A 24,602-nucleotide genomic window follows, 5' to 3' on the forward strand; every position below is an offset into this window, starting at 1 on the left:
TTAATTCTTCTAGGTCTTTGTTAATTGATACTTGCATTTTCTCCATTTTCAAGATTTTGGATCATTTTTACTATCATTATTTTAAATTCTTTTTCAGGTAGTTTGCTTATTTCCTCTTCATTTATTCGGACTTGTGTGTTTCTAGTTTGTTCCTTCATTTGTGCAATATTTCTCTGCCTTTTCATTATTTTTTTTTAACTTATTGTGTTTGAGATCTCCTTTTTCCAGACTTAAAGGTTGAATTCTTTCTTTCTTTTGGTTTCTGCCCTTGTAAGTTTGGTGCAGTGGTTTATATAAGCTTCATGTAGGATGTAACTTGTGCTTATGTTCTGGTGGAAGGAGGTGACTTTTTTTTTTTCCTCTGATGGGCAGGGCTGAGTGCGGTGGTACTCCTGTCTGCTGATGACTGGGTTTGTGTTTTTGTCTTGTTTGTTGTTTGGATGAGGTGTCCTGCACAGGGTGCTACTGATAGTTGGGTGATGCCGGATCTTGTATACAGGTGGTTGCCTTTGTAGGAGTTCTCACTATTTAATATTACCTAGGGTGAGGAGTTCTCTGGTAGTCTAGGGTCTTGGAGTCAGTGCTCCCACTCCAAAGGCTCAGGGCTTGATCTCTGGCCAGGAACAGAGATTCCACAAGTGGTCTGTTATGGCATTAAATGGGATTAAAATAAATACCCCAAAACGAAAAGCCAAAGACAACCACAGACAAATGGCAATTACAAAATCAGGCAAATAATAATTAAAATAATGGACTATACACACATACATATACATCCATAAGCAAAATCAAAACAGTCCAACAAAAATGAAGTATAACAGACTGACCCGGTGAACAAAGGAAACCAAAAATGTTACCCACCAGTTAAGAACAAAACTAACTAAAGCACAAACTGGAAAACAAAACTAAAGCAGGGTACCAACTGGGGAATAAAGCAATGAAAGCAAAACTAACAAATATGGTGAGAAAAAGAAAGGAAAGAGAGAGAGAATAGAAATGCAAAGTTAAACAGAAGTAGATAAAGAATACTTATATATATTAAAGATTAACAGCAAGGGGTAAAGAACAGTAGGAAAAGCAAACAAAGGAATAAATGTAGAAAAAATAATAAGTTTTAAAAATTTAAATAAAAAGAGAGAGAAAAGGAAAACTCTACAGAACTGCAAAAGGCCAACATAGAGACAGAAATAACAGTGTGATTGAAAAAAAAAATCTCAAAAGCTTAAATAGATTTCACAATGCTAATAAAACCAACAACTACAACAGAAGGGAGGGAAAATAACAAAAATAAATCCAAAGAAACTAAAGAACAAGTCAAAATATAAGAATAATAAATGTTTTTCTTGAGCCTCTGCTGTCAGCGTCCTTTCCCTCACTGGGAGTCACAGTCCACCTCACTTTGCTAGGATGCCCTCCAACACTGTGCTGGTCTCTGGACCTGCTGTGAGGGCAGCTTAGACTATAATCTGGTCCTACTCCTGTGTGTTCTTGCCTCCAATGTCCACAGCTGTCAGAACTAGTGCATTTTCTTTTGTGGGAGTGCTCAATGTCTTTTTATATATTCCATAGACAACAGGGTCTGACTAGTTGATCATGTGGATTTAATCTGCAGCTTGTACAGCTGCTGGTAAGGTTTTGGGCCTTCTTCCTTAGCCACACTGCCCCTGGGTTTCAATTGTGGTTTTATCTCCACCTCTGCATGTGGGTAGTCCACTGGGGTTTGCTCCTGATGCTGCCTTGAAGAACTTAGGTCTGCTCCAGTGAGTGCCAGGTATTGAGGTGGTGCAGCTGCTTGGGTTGCGGGGACCCTGGTGGCACCAAGTGTGCAGGGATGTGGACTGCCTCAGCCACAGGAGTTAAAGGAGCGTATGAGGGACTTAAAGGGGCACACTGGGTGGAGTCCTACTCTACTGTTCCCTGCATCAGGCAGTTGATGGGCCAGCCTTTATTGTTCAGCTGCTGGTGCTGATGTGCGGGGAGAGAGAGGCTATGGTGATGGCTCCACCCCTCATGCATGACTCAGCAGTATCCCTGCTTCCATGGCTGCCTCGCTTTCCTCTATAGGCACTTCCTCCCTCACGTCCTCTCAGTCTGTCTCCAAGCAGTCAACAGCAGCCTTCGCCCTGGGATTGTCCACAATCTCTATGCTCCAGTTCCCACCTGCTGCACTTTCTAGGGGACCTGCGTCCCTGTCCAGGGTACATATGTCTGTAGCAAGGATTGTCTGATTCTCATTTCATTTAAGTTGTCACAGATCAGCCGCTTTATGTTTCTTAGCCTCAAATGTTTCTCCTCTGACCCAGACAATTGCCCTGATGTGGGGATCAGACCCCTGCTTCAGTTCCCCCACCCGCCGAGGGTAGGTCCAGTCCTACTAACACTCCCTGCTTTTCCCCCTAGTTCATTCATCCTACTGAGTTTTGCGTGGTTCTATATATTCTTTTCCAGTGGTCAGGTACTCCTGCCTGTTCTCAGTAGGTATACTGCAAGCCCTTCTGTGTCTGAAGGTGTATTCTTGATGTATCCGTGGAGAGAGATGTACTCCACGTACACCTACTCCTCTGCCATCTTGTTCTCTCTCAAAAACTTTTCTGCTTTTTAATACACTCTCTAGGTTGGTCATAGCTTTTCTTCCAAGGAGCAAGCGTTTTTTAATTTCACGGTTGCAGTTACCATCCACAGTGATTTTGGAGCCCAAGAAAATAAACTCTGTCATTGCTTCTACATTTCCCCCTTCTATTTGTCATGAAATGAGGGAACTGGATGCCATGATCTTAATTTTTTGAATGTTGAGTTTCAAGTCAGCTTTTTGACTCTCCCCTTTCACCCTCAAGAGGTTCTTTACTTCCTCTTCACTTTCTGCCTTTAGAATGGTGGTGGTGGTTGTTCAGTCACTAAGTTGTGTCCAACTCTTTGCGACCCCATGGACTGCAGCCAGGTTTCCCTGTTCTTCATCATCTCCCGGAGTTTGCTCAGATCCATGTCCATTGAGTCTGTGATGCTATCTAACTATCTCATCTTCTGCTGCCCTCTTTTCCTTTTGCCTTCAATCTTTCCCAGCATCAGGGTCTTTTCCAATGAGTTGGCTCTTCACATTAGGTGGCCAAAGTATTGGAGCTTCAGCATCAGTCCTTACAATGAATATTCAGGGTTGATTTCCTTTAGGATTAGAATGGTATCATCTGTATATCTGAGGTTGTTGGTATTTATCCCAGCAATCTTGATCCAGCTTACAATTTATCCAGCCCAGCATTTTACATGATATACTCTGTATGTAAGTTAAATAAGCAGGGTGACAATATATAGCCTTGACATACTCTTTTCCCAATTTTGAACCAGTCTGTTGTTCCATATCTGGTTCTAACTGTTGCTTCTTGACCTATATACAGGATTCTCAGGAGACAGGTTAGGTGGTCTGGTATTCCCATCTCTTTAAGAATTTTCCACAGTTTGTTGTGATCTACAGTCAAAAGACTTCAGTGTAGTTAATGAAGTAGATGTTTTTCTAGAATTCCTTGCTTTCTTTATCATCTAACAGATGTTGGCAATTTGATCTCTGGTTCCTTGGCCTTTTCTAAATCTAGTTTGTACATCTGGAGGTTCTCAGTGCACATACTGCTGAAGCCTAGCTTTAAATATTTTGAGCATAACCTTATCAGCATGTGAAATGAATGCAACTGTGCAGTAGTTTGAACATTCTTTGGCACTGCCCTTCTTTGGGACTGGAATGAAAACTGACCTTTTAGAATAGGCCAATCCAAATCACCAAATGCTGCTAAGAATGTGGAACAGGAACCCTCACTCATTGCTAATGGGAATGCAAAAATGGTACAGCAAGTTTGGAAGACAGTTTGGCCATTTCTTACAAAACTAAACATACTCTTACTGTATGATCCAGCAATTGCACTGTTTGATATTTGCCCAAAAGAGCTTAAAACTTATGTTTATACAGAAATCTGCACACAGGTATTTATAGCAAATGTACTCCTAATTGCCAAAACTTGCAAGCAACTAAGTTATTCTTCAGTAGGTGAATGGATAAGCTTCGGTATATCCAGATAACAGAATACTATTGACCACTAGAAAAAAGTGAGATCTCAAGTCATGAAAAGATATAGAGAAATGTTAAATGCATATTGCTAAGTAAAAGAAACCAATCTGAAAGGCTACATACTGTATGTATGTATTATATATTCTGAAAAAGGCAAAACTATGGAAACAGTACATGAAGAGTGGCTGCATTAACGAAATCCATAAGACAAACACATAAAAGACCTAAGCAGGTACTTAATATGACATAATTAATGTCCCTTAAATACAGGATGAAAACATGAAAACATATTCAAATATTCAAATTCATTTAAAGTCAGGAAAATGCAGATTGAAACCATGAGCCCTCAATTTATACCCATCAGACTGCTAAATTAAAAAGCAGCAGAAAGGAGTACATCAAGGCTGTATATTGTCACCCTGCTTATTTAACTTATAGGCAGAGTACATCATGAGAAATGTGGGGCTGGAAGAAGCACAAGCTGGAATCAAGATTGCTGGGAGAAATATCAATAACCTCAGATATGCAGATGACACCACCCTTATGGCAGAAAGTGAAGAAGAACTAAAGAGCTTCTTGATGAAAGTCAAAGAGGAGAGTGAAAAAGTTGGCTTAAAGCTCAACATTCAGAAAACTAAGATCATGGCATCTGGCCCCATCACTTCTTGGCAAATAGATGGGGAAACAGTGGCTGACTTTATTTTGACTCCAAAATCACTGAAGATGGTGATTGCAGCCAAGAAATTAAAAGACACTCCTTGGAAGGAAAGTCGTGACCAACCTAGACAGCATATTCAAAAGCAGAGACATTACTTTGCCAACAAAGGTCCGAATAGTCAAGGCTATGGTTTTTCCAGTAGTCATGTATGGTTGTGAGCACTGGACTATAAAGAAAGCTGAGCGCAGAAGAATTGATGCTTTTGAACTGTGGTGTTGGAGAAGACTCTTGAAAGTCCCTTGGATTGCAAGGAGATCCAACCAGTCCATCCTAAGGAAGATCAGTCCTGGGTGTTCACTGGAAGGACTGATGTTGAAGCTGAAACTCCAATATTTCGGCCACCTGATGCAAAGAGCTGACTCATTTGAAAAGACCCTGATGTAGGGACAGATTGAAGGCCGGAGGAGAAGGGGATAATAGAGGATGAGATGGTTAGATGGCATCACCGACTCAATGGACGTCAGTCTGGGTAAACTCTGGAAGTTGGTGATGGACTGAGAGGCCTGGTGTGCTGCGGTTCATGGGGTCACAAAGAATTGCACACGACTGATCATCTTAGGCTGAACTGAACTGAACTGAAATTTGATTCTATCAGCTCAGCCTAAGATGATCAGTTGAAGGTAAACTACTACAAAAATATAGTAAGATCAATGTGTACAAATGAAACTGGCCTCAGATCCCAACCTCCGTACTTCTCTGCCTTCTGCTTTACATTTCCCTTCTCCAGCTTACCCACTTCAGTTTAGACGCTCTTCCTTCTGGAAGCCTTCCTGGCCCTGGAAATCTGAGCTAGCAGCGCCCTCCAGTGGTTCCAGCTCTAAGCGTGTAGATCTGGCTCAGGAAGGTCTCATCAGCGAATCCGCAGACCCTGGCTGAGGGCGATACTCCGTCTGTCCGGTAACTAGAACAACGGGGAGGCCTGATTCATCCAGGTTATCTCGGCAGCCTCACAGGCCTCACGTATGGCTTCTAGCCTACTTCACGTGCACAGTCCTTCCCCGCCGCCCCGCGCGCTTCGCCACTGCCTTCCACTCCCCTCTCTCCCACCTCGCAAACCACATCATCTAGGCCGCAGGCCCACGAGCTCGCGGAGAGGCGGGAGCCGGCAAGAAATGCCTGCCGCCATCTTGCCCACCGGGAGTTCAGACATGGCGCTGGGGCTCCCGAGTGCAGCGCTGTTGTTTCTGGCGAGCGCTCTCATATGCTCAGAACACTACTCGCTCTTCTCTGAAAGGAGTAGGCGCGGCTCCTCGTGGGAACAGGCTGGCGGTCTGGGGTGGCCTGAGGCCGTGAGTAGGAGGCCCAGAGGGCAGAAGGCGCGCGAGGCCCGCGAACAGCAAGAGTTGGACGCAAAGGGCAGTATCTGTTCTCTTCTTTAGTCAGTCGCCCTTTCTTTCTTTTGTCCCACTTAAGTAGTATTTGAATTTGGGGCCCTCCTTTTCTGTTTTTACCAACTGCCTTTACCTAAAAATGTACAGACCCTAGCTGCTGCTGCTTCTAAGTCGCTTCAGTCTGTCCAACTCTGTGCGACTCCATAGACGGCAGCCCACCAGGCTCCCCCGTCCCTGGGATTCTCCAGGCAAGAACACTGGAGTGGGTTGCCATTTCCTCCTCCAATGCATGAAAGTGAAAAGTGAAAGTGAAGTCGCTCAGTCGTGTCCGACTTTTAGCGACCCCATGGACTGCAGCCTACCAGGCTCCTCCGTCCATGGGATTTTCCAGGCAAGAGTACTGGAGTGGGGTGCCATTGCCTTCTCCCATACAGACCCTTGCAGTTCTATATTAATGATGACTGTAATAGTAGTACTTTTGGTAGAAATGACATACACTTGTGCGTCTGTATATGCACCTTAAAATATTCTGGGGTGTGTCATTCCCACTTTACAGATTAATAGTTCATTGAAATTCAAAGCTTAAAGGGCTGTTAGGTGACTTTTTCATGCTGTTCAGAAAAATTAACCCCACAAGTTAAACGGCAAGTATTAGAAACTATAGCTCTTGGTTCACCAGTCCCAGGAGCTCTCAGTTGCCATTTCAGATAGGGAAAAATGTGTTACCTGACCAGAGAAACTTATCTCACTATTACACTTTTCAGAAGTAAAGTTTTAAAATTCATGAATTGAGCTTATTTGATGTCTATTTGTAAGCAATCTGACATCATGTTTGTTTTAACTCGCTAAGATTTTTTTGTCAAATATGGGCATAGCTTAGGTATCCAGCTTGCTCTATCAGTTTTTTTTAATAGGAATTTAAAGATTATATAAATGTATTAAGATTAGAAACAAATACATATAATAATATGTTCAGTTCAAATAATATATCATTTTTATTTTTAGATTGTGGAATAGCACCACTTATGCATATGTTCAAGGGGTCTCGGATTGTAGGGGGCACAGAGGCTCAAACTGGCGCATGGCCATGGCTAGTTAGCCTACAGATTCATTCTGGCAGATTTGGTGCTCATGTATGTGCGGGAAGCTTAGTGAAAAATAGATGGGTCCTCACGGCTGCCCACTGCACTAAAGACGCTAGGTATGTATTCAGAACATTCCTACTTTATTATTTTAGGGGATATTTTGAAGCTCTTCTCACCTATTAAGTCCTGACATTGCACCTTTACTGGTCTGTTCCTTTGAGACGGTGGGGAGACTAACGCATTTGGAGAGGGGCAACCTGTATCCTAGTCCTCCTCTGACACTTTGTGGTGCAGTGGTTTTAAGTAAGGTTCCAGAACCTACTAGATGTACCAACTTGATCAAATAATATAGCTGTGTTATACTGTCACAGAGGGTGACTTCCCTGGTGGCTCAGACGGTAAAGCATCTGCCTACAATGCGGGAGACCCAGGTTCGATCCCTGGGTAGGGTCGTGAAGAGTCGGACACGACTGAAGGACTTCACTTTCACTTTTCACTTTCATGCATTGGAGAATCCACTCCAGTACTCTTGCCTGGAAAATCCCGTGGACGGAGGAGCCTGGTAGGCTACAGTCCATGGGGTCACAAAGAGTAGGACACGACTGAGTGACTTCACACTTCACATACTGTCACAGAATCTAAGAGTTCACAGAGGTATTTTAAGGGTTTAGTTCAATTCTCTGTCCTATATTTGAATCCTTCTTACAGTACTGAAATAAAGGGTTCTCTAGTCTGAAATAATTATTGCTTTAATGCATTGAGCCGGGCATTTTTTCATACACAATTTCCACTACTCCCCACAACCACTCTTTGCTAGAGGGAGACCCTGACTGGAAAGCAACAAAATCAGGGATCAAATCCAGGTGTGTCAGAATGAAAATCCACACACGTAACCATACCATTTGGCTTTCTACTTAAAAACTACCTTTTGTGATGATGAACCTTGGAAAGAACCTCATTTAAATTTTGTACAGCTTTAATTCTTAGAAAGCCTTTCCTTATGCTGAATAAGTGTCTTGACTTTTATTCTGCCTGTTGAAGCCATATGTATTAAATTTCATTCCTCTTCCAAGCATTTGAAGATATATTAATTTTCCACCTAACAGTTCTCAAACCTAAATCTTATTGATATTTTTACCTTTTTACTCAACAAAAACTTACTCAATATGTTATATACTAGGAACTGGGCAAGATGCTGAGGAAGTCAACATTACTGAAGTACAGTCTAGTTTTTAGGAGTTCCTCCTGTTTCAGAAAACTCTGCTACTTCTATTCCTGTTCCCCTTCATTTTCTAAATCTTGCACCATCAGCTGTCCCTTATTCCTCCTTAAAACAACTATTTATCAAAGACCTGCTCTGAGATTAGGTACTGTTTAAGGATGTTACATATAATTCTGTATTTAAATAGAATACCCTCTCAGTAGCCCTCTGGGAGAAGGCAATGGCAACCCACTCCAGTACTCTTGCCTGGCAAATCCCATGGATGGAGGAGCCTGGTAGGCTGCAGTCCATGGGGTCGCTAAGAGTCAGACACGACTGAGTGACCACTTTCACTTTCCCCTTTCATGCATTGGAGAAGGAAATGGCAACCCACTCCAGTGTTCTTGCCTGGAGAATCCCATGGACGGAGAAGCCTGGTAAGCTGCAGTCCATGGGGTCGCACAGAGTCGGACACGACTGAAGCGACTTGGCAGCAGCAGCAGCAGCCCTCTGAAATTGCTGTTACCTCCATTTCACACTTGAGGAATCCAGAGATCAGAGAGATTTGGTAACTTGCCCAAGATCACACTGCTGTAAAGTGGCAATCTATTGATTTAAACCTATTCTCAAATCTATGCTGTTTCATTATATCTCACTGTCTCTTTAGTATTTTTCAATATTTTCCTCGTTTCTTCCCTACAGCTTTCAAACATGTGTAGCTCAACTCATCATTATTTAACAAACAAACGAACCCTACCTGTTTCTGTTCTTCCTTTCTGTTCGGGTTTTTTTCTCCAGGACTTGGAAATGACGAACCTGAAAGAATGACATTTGGACAGTCTCTTGTAAGGACTGACAAGTTTATTTTTGTAGTCAAGTTTTTTTATAGAAGCAGGAACAAAGAGCTTAAAGTATGCGGCCGGCAGAGCGCATATGGAGTTAACACATAATCAGTAAAGACATTTTAAGGACAGCGCGCTCTAAATGACTCATGGGCTTATCTCACCACCCGCTCTCACAAGTAACATCCCTACTTATTATTAACTCTTGGTGCTGAGCATAACCAAAGGCAGGAGATATTTTATTGTCTGCAGTGTAAAGCTGAGTATTTTTGGCCCTTTGTCATTTTTTCAAGGACTTTCTCCTTTTACGGCTATTTTGCACTATGCTTCTCAACACTTTCACTACTAGATTCCTTGAAAAAAAAAGGCTCCTTTTGTTCCACCTGCATTGACTCATAAAATCCCAGTTGCAATCTGATTTCCCAGCGTGCAATAGAACACACTATTAAAGACCCACCTCCATGCCAAATCCAATGAGCTCCACTCAATCCTTATCCTATTTTATCTCTATAACATTTGGCAAAGTTGATTACTGTTCTCTTCTTTCTTACTGGCTGCGCCATGTGGCTTGTAGGATCTTAATTCCCTGACCAGGGATCCAGCTCACACCCTCTGCATTGGAAGTGTGGGGTTTAACCACTGGACCACCAGGGAAGCCTTGTCATCTTTTAAATGACAGTATTTTCAAGAGTTCCACCTTCTATCCTCTTTCCTTATCATCTGAACTCTTTCTGAGAGATGTCTCATCTCGGAAATGAGATGAGACTCCTGTTTTAGGAGTCATCATGTGCTAGTAACTCCCAAGTCTCTCCAGCTGAGTCATATTTCCAGCTCCCTCCTATACATATATATTGGAGTCACATTCTCAAGAAGTCTAAACATGAAATTTTAAAATCTTTCTTCTAATTCTTTCCCTTCTCTATTTTCTTAGATAATAGCTTCACCAACAGTTCCATTACCCAGAGAGTTAGTTGACTCTCTGCAGTATCTCTTAAATTTGTTTCTTTTTGTCTCCCAATACTACTCTCCATTGATTAGAAGTAGATTCAGAATATCAGTCTCCATATCCTTAGTTCCTTACTCCTTACACTGTTACTGTGGTAAATATCTGAATGAATGTGAAGTGGTATCTCATTGTGGTTTTCATTCACATTTCCCTAATGATTAGTGACGGTGAGCACATTTCCATGTGCTTTCTGGCCATCGTATTTCTTCTTCCTTTTTTTAAAGTTTGATTTACTTTAGCTTTGGCTGCACCATGCAGCATGTTCTGTATGCAGGTCAGGAAGCAACAGTTAGAACTGGACATGGAACAACAGACTGGTTCCAAATAGGAAAAGGAGTACGTCAAGGCTGGATATTGTCAACCTGCTTATTTAACTTATATGCAGAGTACATCATGAGAAATGCTGGGCTGGAGGAAGCACAAGCTGGAATCAAGACTGCCGGGAAAAATATCAATAACCTCAGATGTGCAGATGACACCACCCTTATGGCAGAAAGTGAAGAACTAAAGAGCCTCTTGATGAAAGTGAAAGAGGAGAATGAAAAAGTTGGCTTAAAGCTTAACATTCAGGAAACAAAGATCATGGCATCCAGTCCCATCACTTCATGGCAAAGAGATGCAGAAACAGTGGAAACAGTGACATTTTATTTTTGGGGGGTCCAAAATCAGTGCAGATGGTGACTGCAGCCATGAAATTTAAAGATGCTTACTCCTTGTAAGGAAAGTTATGACCAACCTAGAGAGCACATTAAAAAGCAGAGACATTACTTTGCCAACAAAGGTCTGTCTAGTCAAGGCTATGGTTTTTCCAATGGTCATGTATCAATGTGAGAGTTGGACTATAAAGAAAGCTGAGTGCCGAAGAATTGATGCTTTTGAACTGTGGTGTTGGAGAAGACTTGAGAGTCCTTTGGACTGCAAGGAGATCCAACTAGTCCATGCTAAAGGAAATAAGCCCTGAATATTCATTGGAAGGACTGATGTTGAAGCTGAAACTTCAATACTTTGGCCACCTGATTCGAAGAGCTGACTCACTGGAAAAGACCTTGATGCTGGGAAAGATTGAGGGCAGGAGAAGGGGAGGACAGAGGATGAGATGGTTGGATGGCATCACCAATTCAGTGGACGTGAGTGTGAGTAAACTCCGGGAGTTGGTGATGGACAGGGAGGCCTGGTGTGCTGCAGTCCATGGGGTTGCAAAGAGTCGGACATGACTGAGTGACTGAACTGAACTGAACTGAACTGAACTGATGCAGCATGTGGGATCTTAGTTCTTGGACTAGCAATCAAACCTGGAAGCATGAACCACCAAAAAAGTTCTGTATTCTTCTTTGAAGAACCATTTATTCAAGTCCTTTCCCCATTTTTGAACTGGGCTGTTTGGATTTTTGTGGATATTGAGCTGTAGGAATGCTTTATTTATTTTCAATATTAATCCCTTACTAGTCAAGGCTATGGTTTTTCCAGTGGTCATGTATGGATGTGAGAGTTAGACTATGAAGAAAGCTGAACGCTGAAGAATTGATGCTTTTGAACTGTGGTGTTGGAGAAGACTCTTGAGAGTCCCTTGGACTGCAAGGAGATCCAACCAGTCCATCTTAAAGGAGATCAGTCCTGGGTGTTCTTTGGAAGGACTGATGCTGAAGCTGAAACTCCAATACTTTGGCCACCTCATGCGAAGAGTTGACTCATTGGAAAAGACTCTGATGCTGGGAGGGATTGGGGGCAGGAGGAGAAGGGGACGACAGAGGATGAGATGGCTGGATGGCATCACTGACTCGATGGACATGAGTTTGAGTGAACTCCGGGAGTTGGTGTTGGACTGGGAGGCCTGGCGTGCTGAGATTCCCGGGGTTGCAAAGAGTCAGACACGACTGAGTGACTGAACTGACTGACGGAAATATATATGATTTGCAAACATTTTCTCAAATTCTGTGACTTGTCTTTTCACTCTCTTAATAGTGTCCTTTTATGCAAAAGTTTTAACTTTGACCAACTCCAATTTATTTTTTTCTTTTGTTATTTATATGTTTGATGTCACATCTGAGAATCATTGCCAAATCCAATATCATGAAGCTTTTCTTCTGTGTTTTCTTCTAAGAGTTATATAGCTCTATTCTTACACTTAGGTCTTTGATCTGTGTTGACTTAACTTTTGCATATGTTATAAAGTAGGATCCAATTTCATTCTTTTGTATGTAGATATCCAATTTTCCCAGCACCATTGCTGAAAAGTCTTTCCTTTCTCTATTGAATAGTCTTGGTACTCTTGTTGAAAATCAACTGACCACATATGCAAGAGTGTATTTCTGGGCTCTCTAGTCTTTTCATTGCCATATATGTCTGCCCTTATGCTAGTACCACACTGTTTTGATTACTGTAGCTTTTCATTAAGTTTTGAAAACTAGAGGTATGATCCTCCAACTTCATTCTTCTTTTTCAGATTTATTTTGGCTACTTGGGGTCTTTTGATATTCCCTATGAATTTTAGGATTTTTTTTTTTAATTTCTGCAAAAACATTGGTATTGGTATAGGTGCTGCATTGACTCTATGGAGCATTCTGTGTAGTACTGTCATTTTTAACAGTATTAAGTCTTCCAATACATGAACAAGGGATGTCTTTCCATTTATTTACATCATCTTTAATTTCTTTTAGCAAAGTTTTGTAGTTTTCAGTGTATATAACTTGCTTTCTTAATCTTATGGTCTGAATATAAATTGAAGTCAGTTCAGTTCAGTTGCTCAGTCATGTCCAACTCTTTGTGACCCCAATGGACTGCAGCACTCCAGGCTTCCCTGTCCAGCACCAACTCCTGGAGCTTGCTTAAACTCATGTTCATTGAGTTGGTAATGCCATCCAACCATCTCATCCTGTCATCCCCTTCTCCTTCTGCCTTCAATCTTTTCCAGCATCAGGGTCTTTTCCAAGGAGTCAGTTCTTAGCATCAGGTAGCCAAAGTATTGGAGCTTCAGCTTCAGCATCAGTCCTTCCATGAATATTCAGGACTGATTTCCTTTAGGATTGACTGGTTGGATCTCCTTGCAGTCCAAGGGACTCTCAAGAGTCTTCTCCAACACCACAGTTCAAAAGCATCAATTCTTCGGTGCTCAGCTTTCTTTATAGTCCAACTCTCACATCCATACCTGACTCCTGGAAAAACCATAGCCTTGACTAGATGGACCTTTGTTGGCAAAGTAATGTCTCTGCTTTTTAATATGCTGTCTATGTTGGTCATAGCTTTTCTTCCAAGGAGCAAGCATCTTTTAATTTCATGGTTGCAGTCACCATCAGCAATGATTTTGGAGCCCAAGAATATAAAGTCTGTCACTGTTTCCATTGTTTCCCCATCTATTTGCCATGAAGTAATGGAATCAGATGCCATGATCTTAGTTTTCTGAATGTTGAGTTTTAAGCCAGCTTTTTCACTCTTCTCTTTCACCTCGTCAAGAGGCTCTTTAGTTGTTCTTCACTTTCTGCCATAAGGATAGTGTCGTCTGCATATCTGAGGTTACTGATATTTCTCCCGGCAATCTTGATTCTAGCTTGTGCTTCATCCAGCCCAGCATTTTGCATGATATACTCTGCGTGTAAGTTAAGTAAGCAGGGTGACAATATACATCCTTGACGTACTTCTTTCCCAGTTTTGAACCAGTCAGGTTCCATGTCTGGTTCTAACTGTTGCTTCTTGACCTACATACTGGTTTCTCAGAAGGCAGGTAAGGTGGTCTGGTATTCCTATCTCTTTAAGAATTTTCCAGTTTGTGGTGATCCACACTGTAAGTAATACAAACTGATTTAGCTATTCTTTGTCATTTGATGGAGGATTTAATCTGTTTACATTTAAACTAATTATTGATAGGTAAGGACTTACTATTGCCATCTTAATTGTTTTCTGGTTTTTTTTATAGATCCATTATTCCTTGTTTATTAGCCTGCTGTTTTGTGTGTGCGTGTGCTTTGATGTCTTTTGGTATGAGTAAGCCTTGACTTCTTTTTTTAAATTTATTTTTAATTGGAGAATAATTGTTTTACAAAGTTGTGTTGGTTTCTGCCATACAACAATGTGAATCAGCCATAAGTATACATATGTCCCTGCCCTCTTGTCACAGAGCACAAGGTTGGGGTCCCTGTGTTATACACCAACTTCCCACTATCTGTTTTACACATGCTAATGTTGCTTTGACTTCTTTATTGTGTCCTTTTGTGTAATTGCTACAGGTTTTTCCCTTGAGATTTATCAAGAAGTTTACACAAACTACCTTAAAATTATAACATCATATTTTAAGCTGTTACAACTTCAATAGAATTCCTAAACTTTACACTTTAGCTTTTCCTCCACCTCACATTTTAGGATACTGTTGTAATGATTTATGTATTTTTATGTAACTAATGGATGATTATAGTTATGATTATTTTTACTACATTAATTTAACTTTTAAACTAAAATTGTAAGTAAATTATATGCCACTATTACCAAATTACCGAATGTAAGTTTGACTGTATGTTTACCATTACCAATGAGTTTTGCACTACCTTTTAATGTCTTTATGATGTTAATTAGTGTCCTTTTACTTTCACTCAAAGAACCTCCTTTAGCACTTCTTGTAAGGTTGTTGTTCAGTCGATCAATTGTGTCTGACCCTGTGACCCAATGGACTGTAGCACGCCAGTCTTCCAAGTCCTTCACCATCTTTCAGAGTTTGCTCAAATTCATGTCCATTGAGTCAGTGATGGCATCCAACCATTTTGTCCTCTGTTACCTCCTTCTCCTCCTGCCTTCAATCTTTCCTAGTATCAGTAAGTGTGTTAGTCACTCAGTCATGCCTGACTCTTCGCGATCCCATGGACTGTAGCCTGCCAGGCTCCTCTTTCCATGAAATTCTCCAGGCAAGAATACTGGAGTGGGTTTCCATTTCTTTCCCAGCAGAGGGTCTCTTCCAGTAAGTCAGCTGTTCACATCGGGTGGCCAAAGGATTGGCACTTTAGCTTCAGCATCAGTCCTTCCAATGAATATTCAGGGTTGATTTCATTTAGGATTGACTAACTTGATCTCCTTGCAGTCCAAGGGACTCAAGAGTCTTCTCCAACACCATATTTCAAAAGCATCAGTTCTTTGGCACTCAGTCTTCTTTATGGCCCAGCTCTCACATCCATACATGATACTGGAAAAACCACAGCTTTGACTACATAGACCTTTGTCAGAAAAGTAATGTCTCTGCTTTTTAATACACTGTCTAGGTTTGTCATAGCTTTTCTTCCATGGAGCAAATGTCTTTTAATTTCATGGCTGCAGTCACCATCCACAGTGATTCTGGAGCCCAGGAAAATAAAGTCTGTCACTGTTTCCATTGTTTCCCCATCTATTTGCCATGAAGTGATGGAACCAGATGCCATGATCTTAGTTTTCTGAATGTTGAGTTTTAAGCCAGCTTTTTCACTCTCCTCTTTCACCCTCATCAAGAGGCTCTTTAGTTTCTCTTCACTTTCTGCCATTAGGGTGGTTATCATCTACATATCTGAGGTTATTGATATTTCCCCCAGAAATCTTGATTCCAGCTTGTGAATCATCCAGCCCAGCATTTCACATGATGTACTCTGCATATATGTTAAATAAGCAGAGTGACAATATACAGCCTTGACGTACTCTTTTCCCAACTTTGAACCAGTCCATTGTTCCATGTCCAGTTCTAACTGTTGCTTCTGGACCTGCATACAGGTTTCTCAGGAGGCAGGTAAGGTGGTCTGGTATTCCCATCCCTTTAAGAATTTTCCACAGTTTGTTGTGATCCACACAAAGGCTTTAACATAGTCAATGAAGCAAAAGATGTTTTTCTAGAATTCTTTTGTAAGGTTAATGTAGTAGTAATGAACTCCTTCAGCTTTTGTTTGTTCAGGAAGTCTTTATCCAACAATTTTCTGTCTACAAGGGACTCACTTTAGTTTTAAAGGCACACATAGGGGACTTCCCCGGTGGTTCAGCAGTTACAAGTTTGTCTTGCAATGCAGGGGGTGCAGTTCAGTTCCAGGGAACTAAGATCTCATATGCCATGGAGCAACTGAGCCTGCATGCCACAACCAGACAGCACACACATCACAGTGAAAGTTCCCACATGAGACTATGAAGGTCCCATGTGCAGCAACGAAGATTCCATGTGCAGCAATCTTCATTGCTGCACCAGACCACCTTACCTGCCTCCTGAGAAACCTGTATGCAGGTCCAGAAGCAACAGTTAGAAGCAGCCAAATAGATAAATTAAAAAAAATTTTTTTAAGGCACATATAGACTGAGAGAGAAGGGATGGAAAAAGATATTTCAAGAAATTGGTAACCTCCTAAAAAAGCAAGGGTATTTATATTAGACAAAATAGACTTTAAGCATAACATGGTAAAAGAGACAAGAAAAGATCAGCATACAATGGAAAAGACCCTGATGCTGGGAAAGATTGAAGGGAAAAGGAGAAGAGGGTAGGAGAAGATGAGATGGTTAGATAGCATCACCCACTCAATGCACATGAATCTGCAAACTCCAGAAGATGATGAAGGACAGGGAAGCCTGTTGTGCTGTAGGCCATCAAAGAGTCAGACACAACTTAGTGACTGAACAACAATAATAAAGGGGTCAAGCCATCAAGAAGATATAATAACAGTAAGTATTTATGCATCCAACACTGGAGCGTCTAAATATATAAAGCAAGAACTAACAGAGTTAAAAGGAGAAATAAATAGCAATTCAGTAATAGTTGGGGACTTTAGTTGGGGATCTTAACAATTGACAGATCATCTAGAGAGAGAATCAATAAGGCAACAGCAGATTTAAACAATGCTATAGATCAAGAAGGACTTAACAGACATAGACAACCTTCTAGCCAACAGCAGCAGACTATACATTCTTCTCAAGTACACATGGAACATTTTCTATGACAGACCATATGTTAGGCCACAAAACAAGTCAGCAAATTCAAGGAGACCGAAATCATACCAAGGATCTTCTCTGAACACAATAGCATGAAAGTAGAAATCAATAAAAAGAGGAAAATTGGAAAATGCATGAATACATGGAAATTAAACAATACTCTCCTAGGAAACCAATGGATCAAAGAAGAAACTAAAAGAGAAATTTAAAAAGGATTTTGAGACAAAAATGGAAACACAACTTAAGCAGCAAAAGCAGTTCTAAGAGAGAAGTTCATGGCAATAAATGTATATATTAAGAAGCAAGATAATACCAAATAAAGAACCCACCTCTGTACCTGAAGGAACTAGAAAAAGAAGAAACTGAACCTAAAATTAGAAGGAAGGAAATAATAAAGATTAGCACAGTGTTAAATAGATACCAAAAATATATAAAACATTAACCAAACTAAGAGTTGGTTCTTTGAAAAGATAAACAAAATGGATAAACACTTATTTACCAAGGAAAAAAGAGGGAGGACCCAAATCAACAAACTTATAAATGCAAAAGGACATAGTATAACTTATACCACAGAAATACAAAGGATCATAAGATTTTTTAAATGAGTATAGAATCTGAGTAGATATTTTTCCAGAGAAGATAAATGGTCAACAGGTACCCAGAAAGATGCTCAACTCACTAGTCATTAGGGAAATGTAAATTAAAACCACAATGAAATATTACCTTACAATGACCATCATCAAAAAAGACAGCTAACAAATGCTGGTGTGGATATGGAGGAAAAGGAACACTTGTGAACTGCTTATAGGAGTATATAAATTGGTATATCTACTATGGAAAAACAGTATGGAGGGTTCTCAAAAAATTAAAAATAGTACTATAACATGATCCAGCAATTCTATCTCTGGGACTATATCCAAAAGGGATGAAACATTAACTCGAAAAGATACCTGCACCCCATGTTCATAGCAGAATTATTTATAACAGCTTCTAAGTGACAAGTAATGGATGAATGGATAAAAAAGTAAAGAAATGTGATGTGTGTGTGTGTGTGTATAATTTAGCCATAAATAATGAGGAAATCCTATCATTTGTGACACTGTGGACGGATCTTGAAGGCATCATGCTAAGTCAAATAAGTCTGACAGACAAATTCATACTGCATGTTCTCTGTTATAAGTAGAATCCAAAAAAATAAAAAATCCCCACCAAATTCAGAGAAAAAGAGATGAGATTTGTGGCTTGTTTCCAGAGGCAGGCTGTGGGGAGAAGGGATATTGGAGGAGAAGTAGTCAAAGGTACAAACTTCCATCATTAGATAAATAAGAACTAGGAATATAACGTACAACATGATGAGTATAGTTAAGACTGCTGTATGATATACAGGAAAATTGTTAAGAGAGTATGTCCTAAGAGTTTTCATCACAAGGAGAATTTTTTTCTTTCCTTTTTATTGCATATAAATGAGATAATGGATGTTACTTAAACCTTTTGTGGTAATCACTTTACAATATATGTAGATCAATGTGCAGTACACCTTAATCTTATACAATGATGTATGTCAATTATTTCTCAATAAAACTGAAAAAATTTTAATTCAAGAAAGATAAATTAATTTTATCTTTATCTTTAAAGATAATTTAATTCAAGAAAGAAAAGAAACATTATTTAAAAGTTCAGTTCAGTCGCTCAGTCGTGTCCGACTTTGCAACCCCATGAACCGCAGCACGCCAGGCCTCCCTGTCCATCACCAACTCCCAGAGTCCACCCAAACCCATGTCCATTGTGTCGGTGATGCCATCCAACCATCTCATCCTCTGTTGTCCCCTTCTCCTCCAGCCCTCACTGTTTCCCAGCAACAGGGTCTTTTCAAATGAGTCAGCTCTCCACATCAGGTGGCCAAAGTATTGGAGTTTCAGCTTTAGCGTCAGTCCTTCCAATGAACACCCAGGACTAATCTCCTTTAGGATGCACTGGTTGGATCTCCTTGCAGTCCAAGGGACTCTCAAGAGTCTTCTCCAACACCATAGTTCAAAAGCATCAATTCTTTGACATTCAGCTTTCTTTATAGTCCAACTCTCACGTCCATGCATGACTACTGGAAAAACCATAGCCTTCACTAGATGGACCTTTGTTGGCAAAGTAATGTCTTTGCTTTTTAATATGCTGTCTAGGTTAGTCATAACTTTCCTTCCAAGGAGCAAGCGTCTTTTAATTTCATGGCTGCAATCACCATCTGTAGTGATTTTGGAGTCCAGAAAAATAAAGTCAGCCACTGTTTCCACTGTTTACCCATCTATTTCCTATGAAGTGATGGGGCCAGATGCCATGATCTTCGTTTTCTGAATGTTGAGCTTTAAGCCAACATTTTCACTCTCCTCTTTCACTTTCATCAAGAGGCTCTTTAGTTCTTCTTCACTTTCTGCCATAAGAGTAGTGTCATCTGCATATCTGAGGTTATTGATTTTTCTCCCAGCAATCTTGATTCCAGCTGGTGCTTCCTCCAGCCCAGCGTTTTTCATGATGTACTCTGCATATAAGTCAAATAAGCAGGATGACAATATACAGCCTTGACGTACTCCTTTTCCTATTTGGAACCAGTCTGTTGTTCTATGTCCAGTTCTAACTGTTGCTTCCTAACATGTATACAGGTATTTAAAAGTAGCTTAAAGCATTTAAGCTATAATTTCCTTTTAAACACAATAGAACTAGGACTTTAAAATATTTTTACAAAGTTTTTAGAGGTTACCTAGTCCACTTTTAAGATAGCTAAATATCTTCTACTTCCTTGGAATAAATTCTAGAAAGCTGAATTGCAGTGTCAAATACAACATAGTTTTTATAGGTTACTGGTACATGCTGCCAAAGTACCCATCTATTTGTATTTTCCCCAATGAATGAGAGTAACTTTGTTCCTCTGACTCTTGTCTGTACTGAGCATAATCATCAAATATGCATACACACAGTTTGCCAATTTGAAGGATGAGAAGAGCTTTAGCATTTGTAAACAACAGGGTATAAAGTAAATAGTTCCTCCAAACCAAATTCAAATGCAGTAACTATTAACCACTTGGGGCTTTAATTGTTAATTTTTGACCTATAAAAGATTTTTTGGTTTAGTTTGATTTCTGCTTGCTTTTTTTTAAAAGACTGTCAAGATCCATTCAGTTCAGTTGCTCAGCCATGTCCAACTCTTTGTGACCCCATGAATCGCAGAACGCCAGGCCTCCCAGTCCAACACCAACTCCCGGAGTTCACTCAAACTCATGTCCATCAAGTCGGTGATGCCATCCAGCCATCTCATCCTCTGTCGTCCCCTTCTCCTCCTGCCCCAAATCCCTCCCAGCATCAGAGTCATTTCCAATGAGTCAACTCTTTACATGAGGTGGCCAAAGTATTGGAATTTCAGCTTTAGTATCATTCCTTCCAAAGAACACTCAGGGCTGATCTCCTTTAGAATGGACTGGTTGGATCTCCTTGCAGTCCAAGGGACTCTCTAGAGTCTTCTCCAACACCACAGTTCAAAAGCATCAATTCTTCAGCACTTAGCTTTCTTCACAGTCCAACTTTTACATCCATACATGACCATTGGAAAAACCATAGCCTTGACTAGATGGACCTTTGTTGGCAAAGGAATGTCTCTGCTTTTGAATATGCTATCTAGGTTGGTCATAACTTTCCTTCCAAGGAGTAAGTGTCTTTTAATTTCATGGCTGCAGTCACCATCTGCAATGATTTTGGAGCCCAAAGAAATAAAGTCTGACACTATTTCTACTGTTTCCCAAGAAGTGATGGGACCAGATGCCATGATCTTCGTTTTCTGAATGTTGAGCTTTAAGCCAACTTTTTCACTCTCCTCTTTCACTTTCACCAAGAGGCTTTTTAGTTCTCTTCACTTTCTGCCATAAGGGTGGTGTATATGCATATTTGAGGTTACTGATATTTCTCCTGGCAATCTTGATTCCAGCTTGTGCTTCTTCCAGCCCAGCGTTTCTCATGATGCACTCTGCATATAAGTTAAATAAGCAGAGTGACAGTATACAGCCTTGACGTACTCCTTTTCCTATTTGGAACCAGTCTGTTGTTCCATGTCCAGTTCTAACTGTTGCTTTCTGACTTGCATATGGATTTCTCAAGAGGCAGGTCAGGTGGTCTGGTATTCTCATCTCTTTCAGAATTTTCCACAGTTTATTGTGATCCACACAGTCAAAGGCTTTGGCATAGTCAATAAAGCAGAAATAGATATTTTTCTGGAACTCTCTTGCTTTTTTGATGATCCAGCAGATTTTGGCAATTTGATCTCTGGTTCCTCTGCCTTTTCTAAAACCAACTTGAACATCAGAAGTTCACGGTTCACGTATTGCTGAAGCCTGGCTTGGAGAATTTTGTGCATTAGTTTACTAGCATGTGAGATGAGTGCAATTGTGCGGTAGTTTGAGATCCATTAGTTGCTTCTTTTACATTTAGTGTCTTGCTTTATAAAGTCCTTTCTCACAAAGATACAGTCCAGAGGAATATATAAGTCGTTCCCAACATCAAAGTTATATATTCATCTATATTTTCTTTCCAGTTTAAGTTTTAAACCTCTCATCCTAATTTAATATCCAAATATTTTATTCAAGGATTTCAAAAATGTTAAAAAGTAAACAGTTTAGTGAATTCCCAATACATATTACGAAGCTTCGGTTCATCAGCTCATGCCTGATCTTATTTCATCTTTATTCTTGCCAACTCCCCCTCCAATTATTTTGAAAGTAATCTCAGACATACCACTTTATGTGTCTCTGAAAGATAAGTCTTTATTTAAAAGATCTGTGTATTTAAATATTTAATCCATTTGGAGTTTATTTTACTGTTTAATATTTTTCAGAGATTTAATTTATTTCACTTTTCAAACTTGTTAGTTCCAATACCATTTATTGAATAATTCATCCATTTGTCCATTGATAAGAACTGCTCAGATCAGATCAGTAGCTCAGTCGTGTCCGACTCTTTGCGACCCCATGAATCGCACGCAGCACGCCAGGCCTCCCTGTCCATCACCAACTCCCGGAGTTCACCCAGACTCACGTCCATCGACTCAGTGATGCCATCCAGCCATCTCATCCTCTGTCATCCCCTTCTCCTCCTGCCCCAAATCCCTCCCAGCATCAGGGTCTTTTCCAATGAATCAACTCTTAGCATGAGGTGGCCAAAGTACTGGAGTTTCAGCTTCAGCATCATTCCTTCCAAAGAAATCCCAGGGCTGATCTCCTTTAGAATGGACTGGTTGGATCTCCTTGCAGTCCAAGGGACTCTCAAGAGTCTTCTCCAACACCACAGTTCAAAAGCATCAATTCTTCGGCGCTCAGCCTTCTTCACAGTCCAACTCTCACATCCATACATGACCACAGGAAAAACCATAGCCTTGACTAGACGAACCTTTGTTGGCAAAGTAATGTCTCTGCTTTTGAATATGCTATCTAGGTTGGTCATAACTTTCTTTCCAAGGAGTAAGTGTCTTTTAATTTCATGGCTGCAGTCACCATCTGTAGTGATTTTGGAGCCCCCAAAAATAAAGTCTGACACTGTTACCACTGTTTCCCCATCTAATTCCCATGAAATGGTGGGACTGGATACCATGATCATCGTTTTCTGAATGTTGAACTTTAAGCCAACTTTTCCACTCTCCTCTTTCACCTTCATCAAGAGGATTTTTAGTTCCTCTTCACTTTCTGCCATAAGGGTGGTGTCATCTGCATATCTGAGGTTATTGATATTTCTCCCAGCAATATTGATTCCAGCTTGTGCTTCTTCCAGCCCAGCATTTCTCATGATGTACTCTGCATATAAGTTAAATAAACAGGGTGACAATATACAGCCTTGATGTACTCCTTTTCCTATTTGGAACCAGTCTGTTGTTCCATGCCCAGTTCTAACTGTTGCTTCCTGACCTGCATACAAATTTCTCAAGAGGCAGATCAGGTGGTCTGGTATTCCCATCTCGAAGAATTTTCCACAGTTTATTGTGATCCACACAGTCAAAGGCTTTGGCATAGTCAATAAAGCAGAAATAGATGTTTTTCTGGAACTCTCTTGCTTTTTCTATGATCCAGAGGATGTTGGCAATTTGATCTCTGGTTCCTCTGCCTTTTCTAAAACCAGCTTGAACATCAGAAGTTCACGGTTCACGTATTGCTGAAGCCTGGCTTGGAGAATTTTGAGCATTACTTTACTAGTGTGTGAGATGAGTGCAATTGTGCGGTAGTTTGAGCATTCTTTGGCATTGCCTTTCTTTGGGATTGGAATGAAAACTGACCTTTTCCAGTCCTGTGGGCACTGCTGAGTTTTCCAAATTTGCTGGCATATTGAGTGCAGCACTTTCACAGCATCATCTTTCAGGATTTGAAATAGCTCAACTGGAATTCCATCACCTCCACTAGCTTTGTTCATAGTGATGCTTTCTTCTTCTTTTTTTTAAATTTTATTTTATTTTTAAACTTTACATAATTGTATTAGTTTTGCCAAATATCAAAATGAATCTGCCACAGGTATACATGTGTTCCCCATCCTGAACCCTCCTCCCTCCTCCCTCCCCATACCATCCCTTGGGTCGTCCCAGTGCTCTAGCCCCAAGCATCCAGTATCGTGCGTCAAACCTGGACTGGCATCTCGTTTCATACATGATATTTTATATGTTTCAATGCCATTCTCCCAAATCTTCCCACCCTCTCCCTCTCCCACAGAGTCCATAAGACTGTTCTATACATCAGTGTCTCTTTTGCTGTCTTGTACACAGGGTTATTGTTACCATCTTTCTAAATTCCATATATATGTGTTATTATAATGTATTGGTGTTTTTCTTTTTGGCTTACTTCACTCTGTATAATAGGCTCCAGTTTCATCCACCTCATGAGAACTGATGCAAATGTTTTCTTTTTAATGGCTGAGTAATACTCCATTGTGTATATGTACCACAGCTTTCTTATCCATTCATCTGCTGATGGACATCTAGGTTGCTTCCATGTCCTGGCCATTATAAACAGTGCTGTGATAAACATTGGGGTACACGTGTCTCTTTCCCTTCTGGTTTCCTCAGTGTGTATGCCCAGCAGTGGGATTGCTGGATCATAAGGCAGTTCTATTTCCAGTTTTTTAAGGAATCTCCACACTGTTCTCCATAGTGGCTGTACTAGTTTGCATTCCCACCAACAGTGTAAGAGGGTTCCCTTTTCTCCACACCCTCTCCAGCATTTATTATTTGTAGACTTTTGGATCACAGCCATTCTGACTGGCGTGAAATGGTACCTCATAGTGGTTTTGATTTGCATTTCTCTGATAATGAGTGATGTTGAGCATCTTTTCATGTGTTTGTTAGCCATCTGTATGTCTTCTTTGGAGAAATGTCTGTTTAGTTCTTTGGCCCATTTTTTGATTGGGTCATTTATTTTTCTGGAGTTGAGCTGTAGGAGTT

General features: G+C 40.5%; 1 protein-coding gene across 1 annotated transcript in view; it reads left to right on the forward strand.

Moving 5' to 3' along the window:
• Positions 1–5,917: 5,917 nt before the first annotated feature.
• The window catches only part of TMPRSS12 (transmembrane serine protease 12), a 35,790-nt gene continuing 17,105 nt past the window's right edge, over positions 5,918–24,602 (forward strand). Inside the window, exons 1-2 of the mRNA XM_027543494.1 lie at positions 5,918–6,128; positions 7,106–7,301. Coding sequence (XP_027399295.1) covers positions 5,918–6,128; positions 7,106–7,301 — 407 coding nt within the window. The remainder of the gene's footprint in view (positions 6,129–7,105; positions 7,302–24,602) is intronic.

Source organism: Bos indicus x Bos taurus, chromosome 5 (assembly GCF_003369695.1).
Source record: "Bos indicus x Bos taurus breed Angus x Brahman F1 hybrid chromosome 5, Bos_hybrid_MaternalHap_v2.0, whole genome shotgun sequence".
Lineage (NCBI taxonomy): Eukaryota > Metazoa > Chordata > Mammalia > Artiodactyla > Bovidae > Bos > Bos indicus x Bos taurus.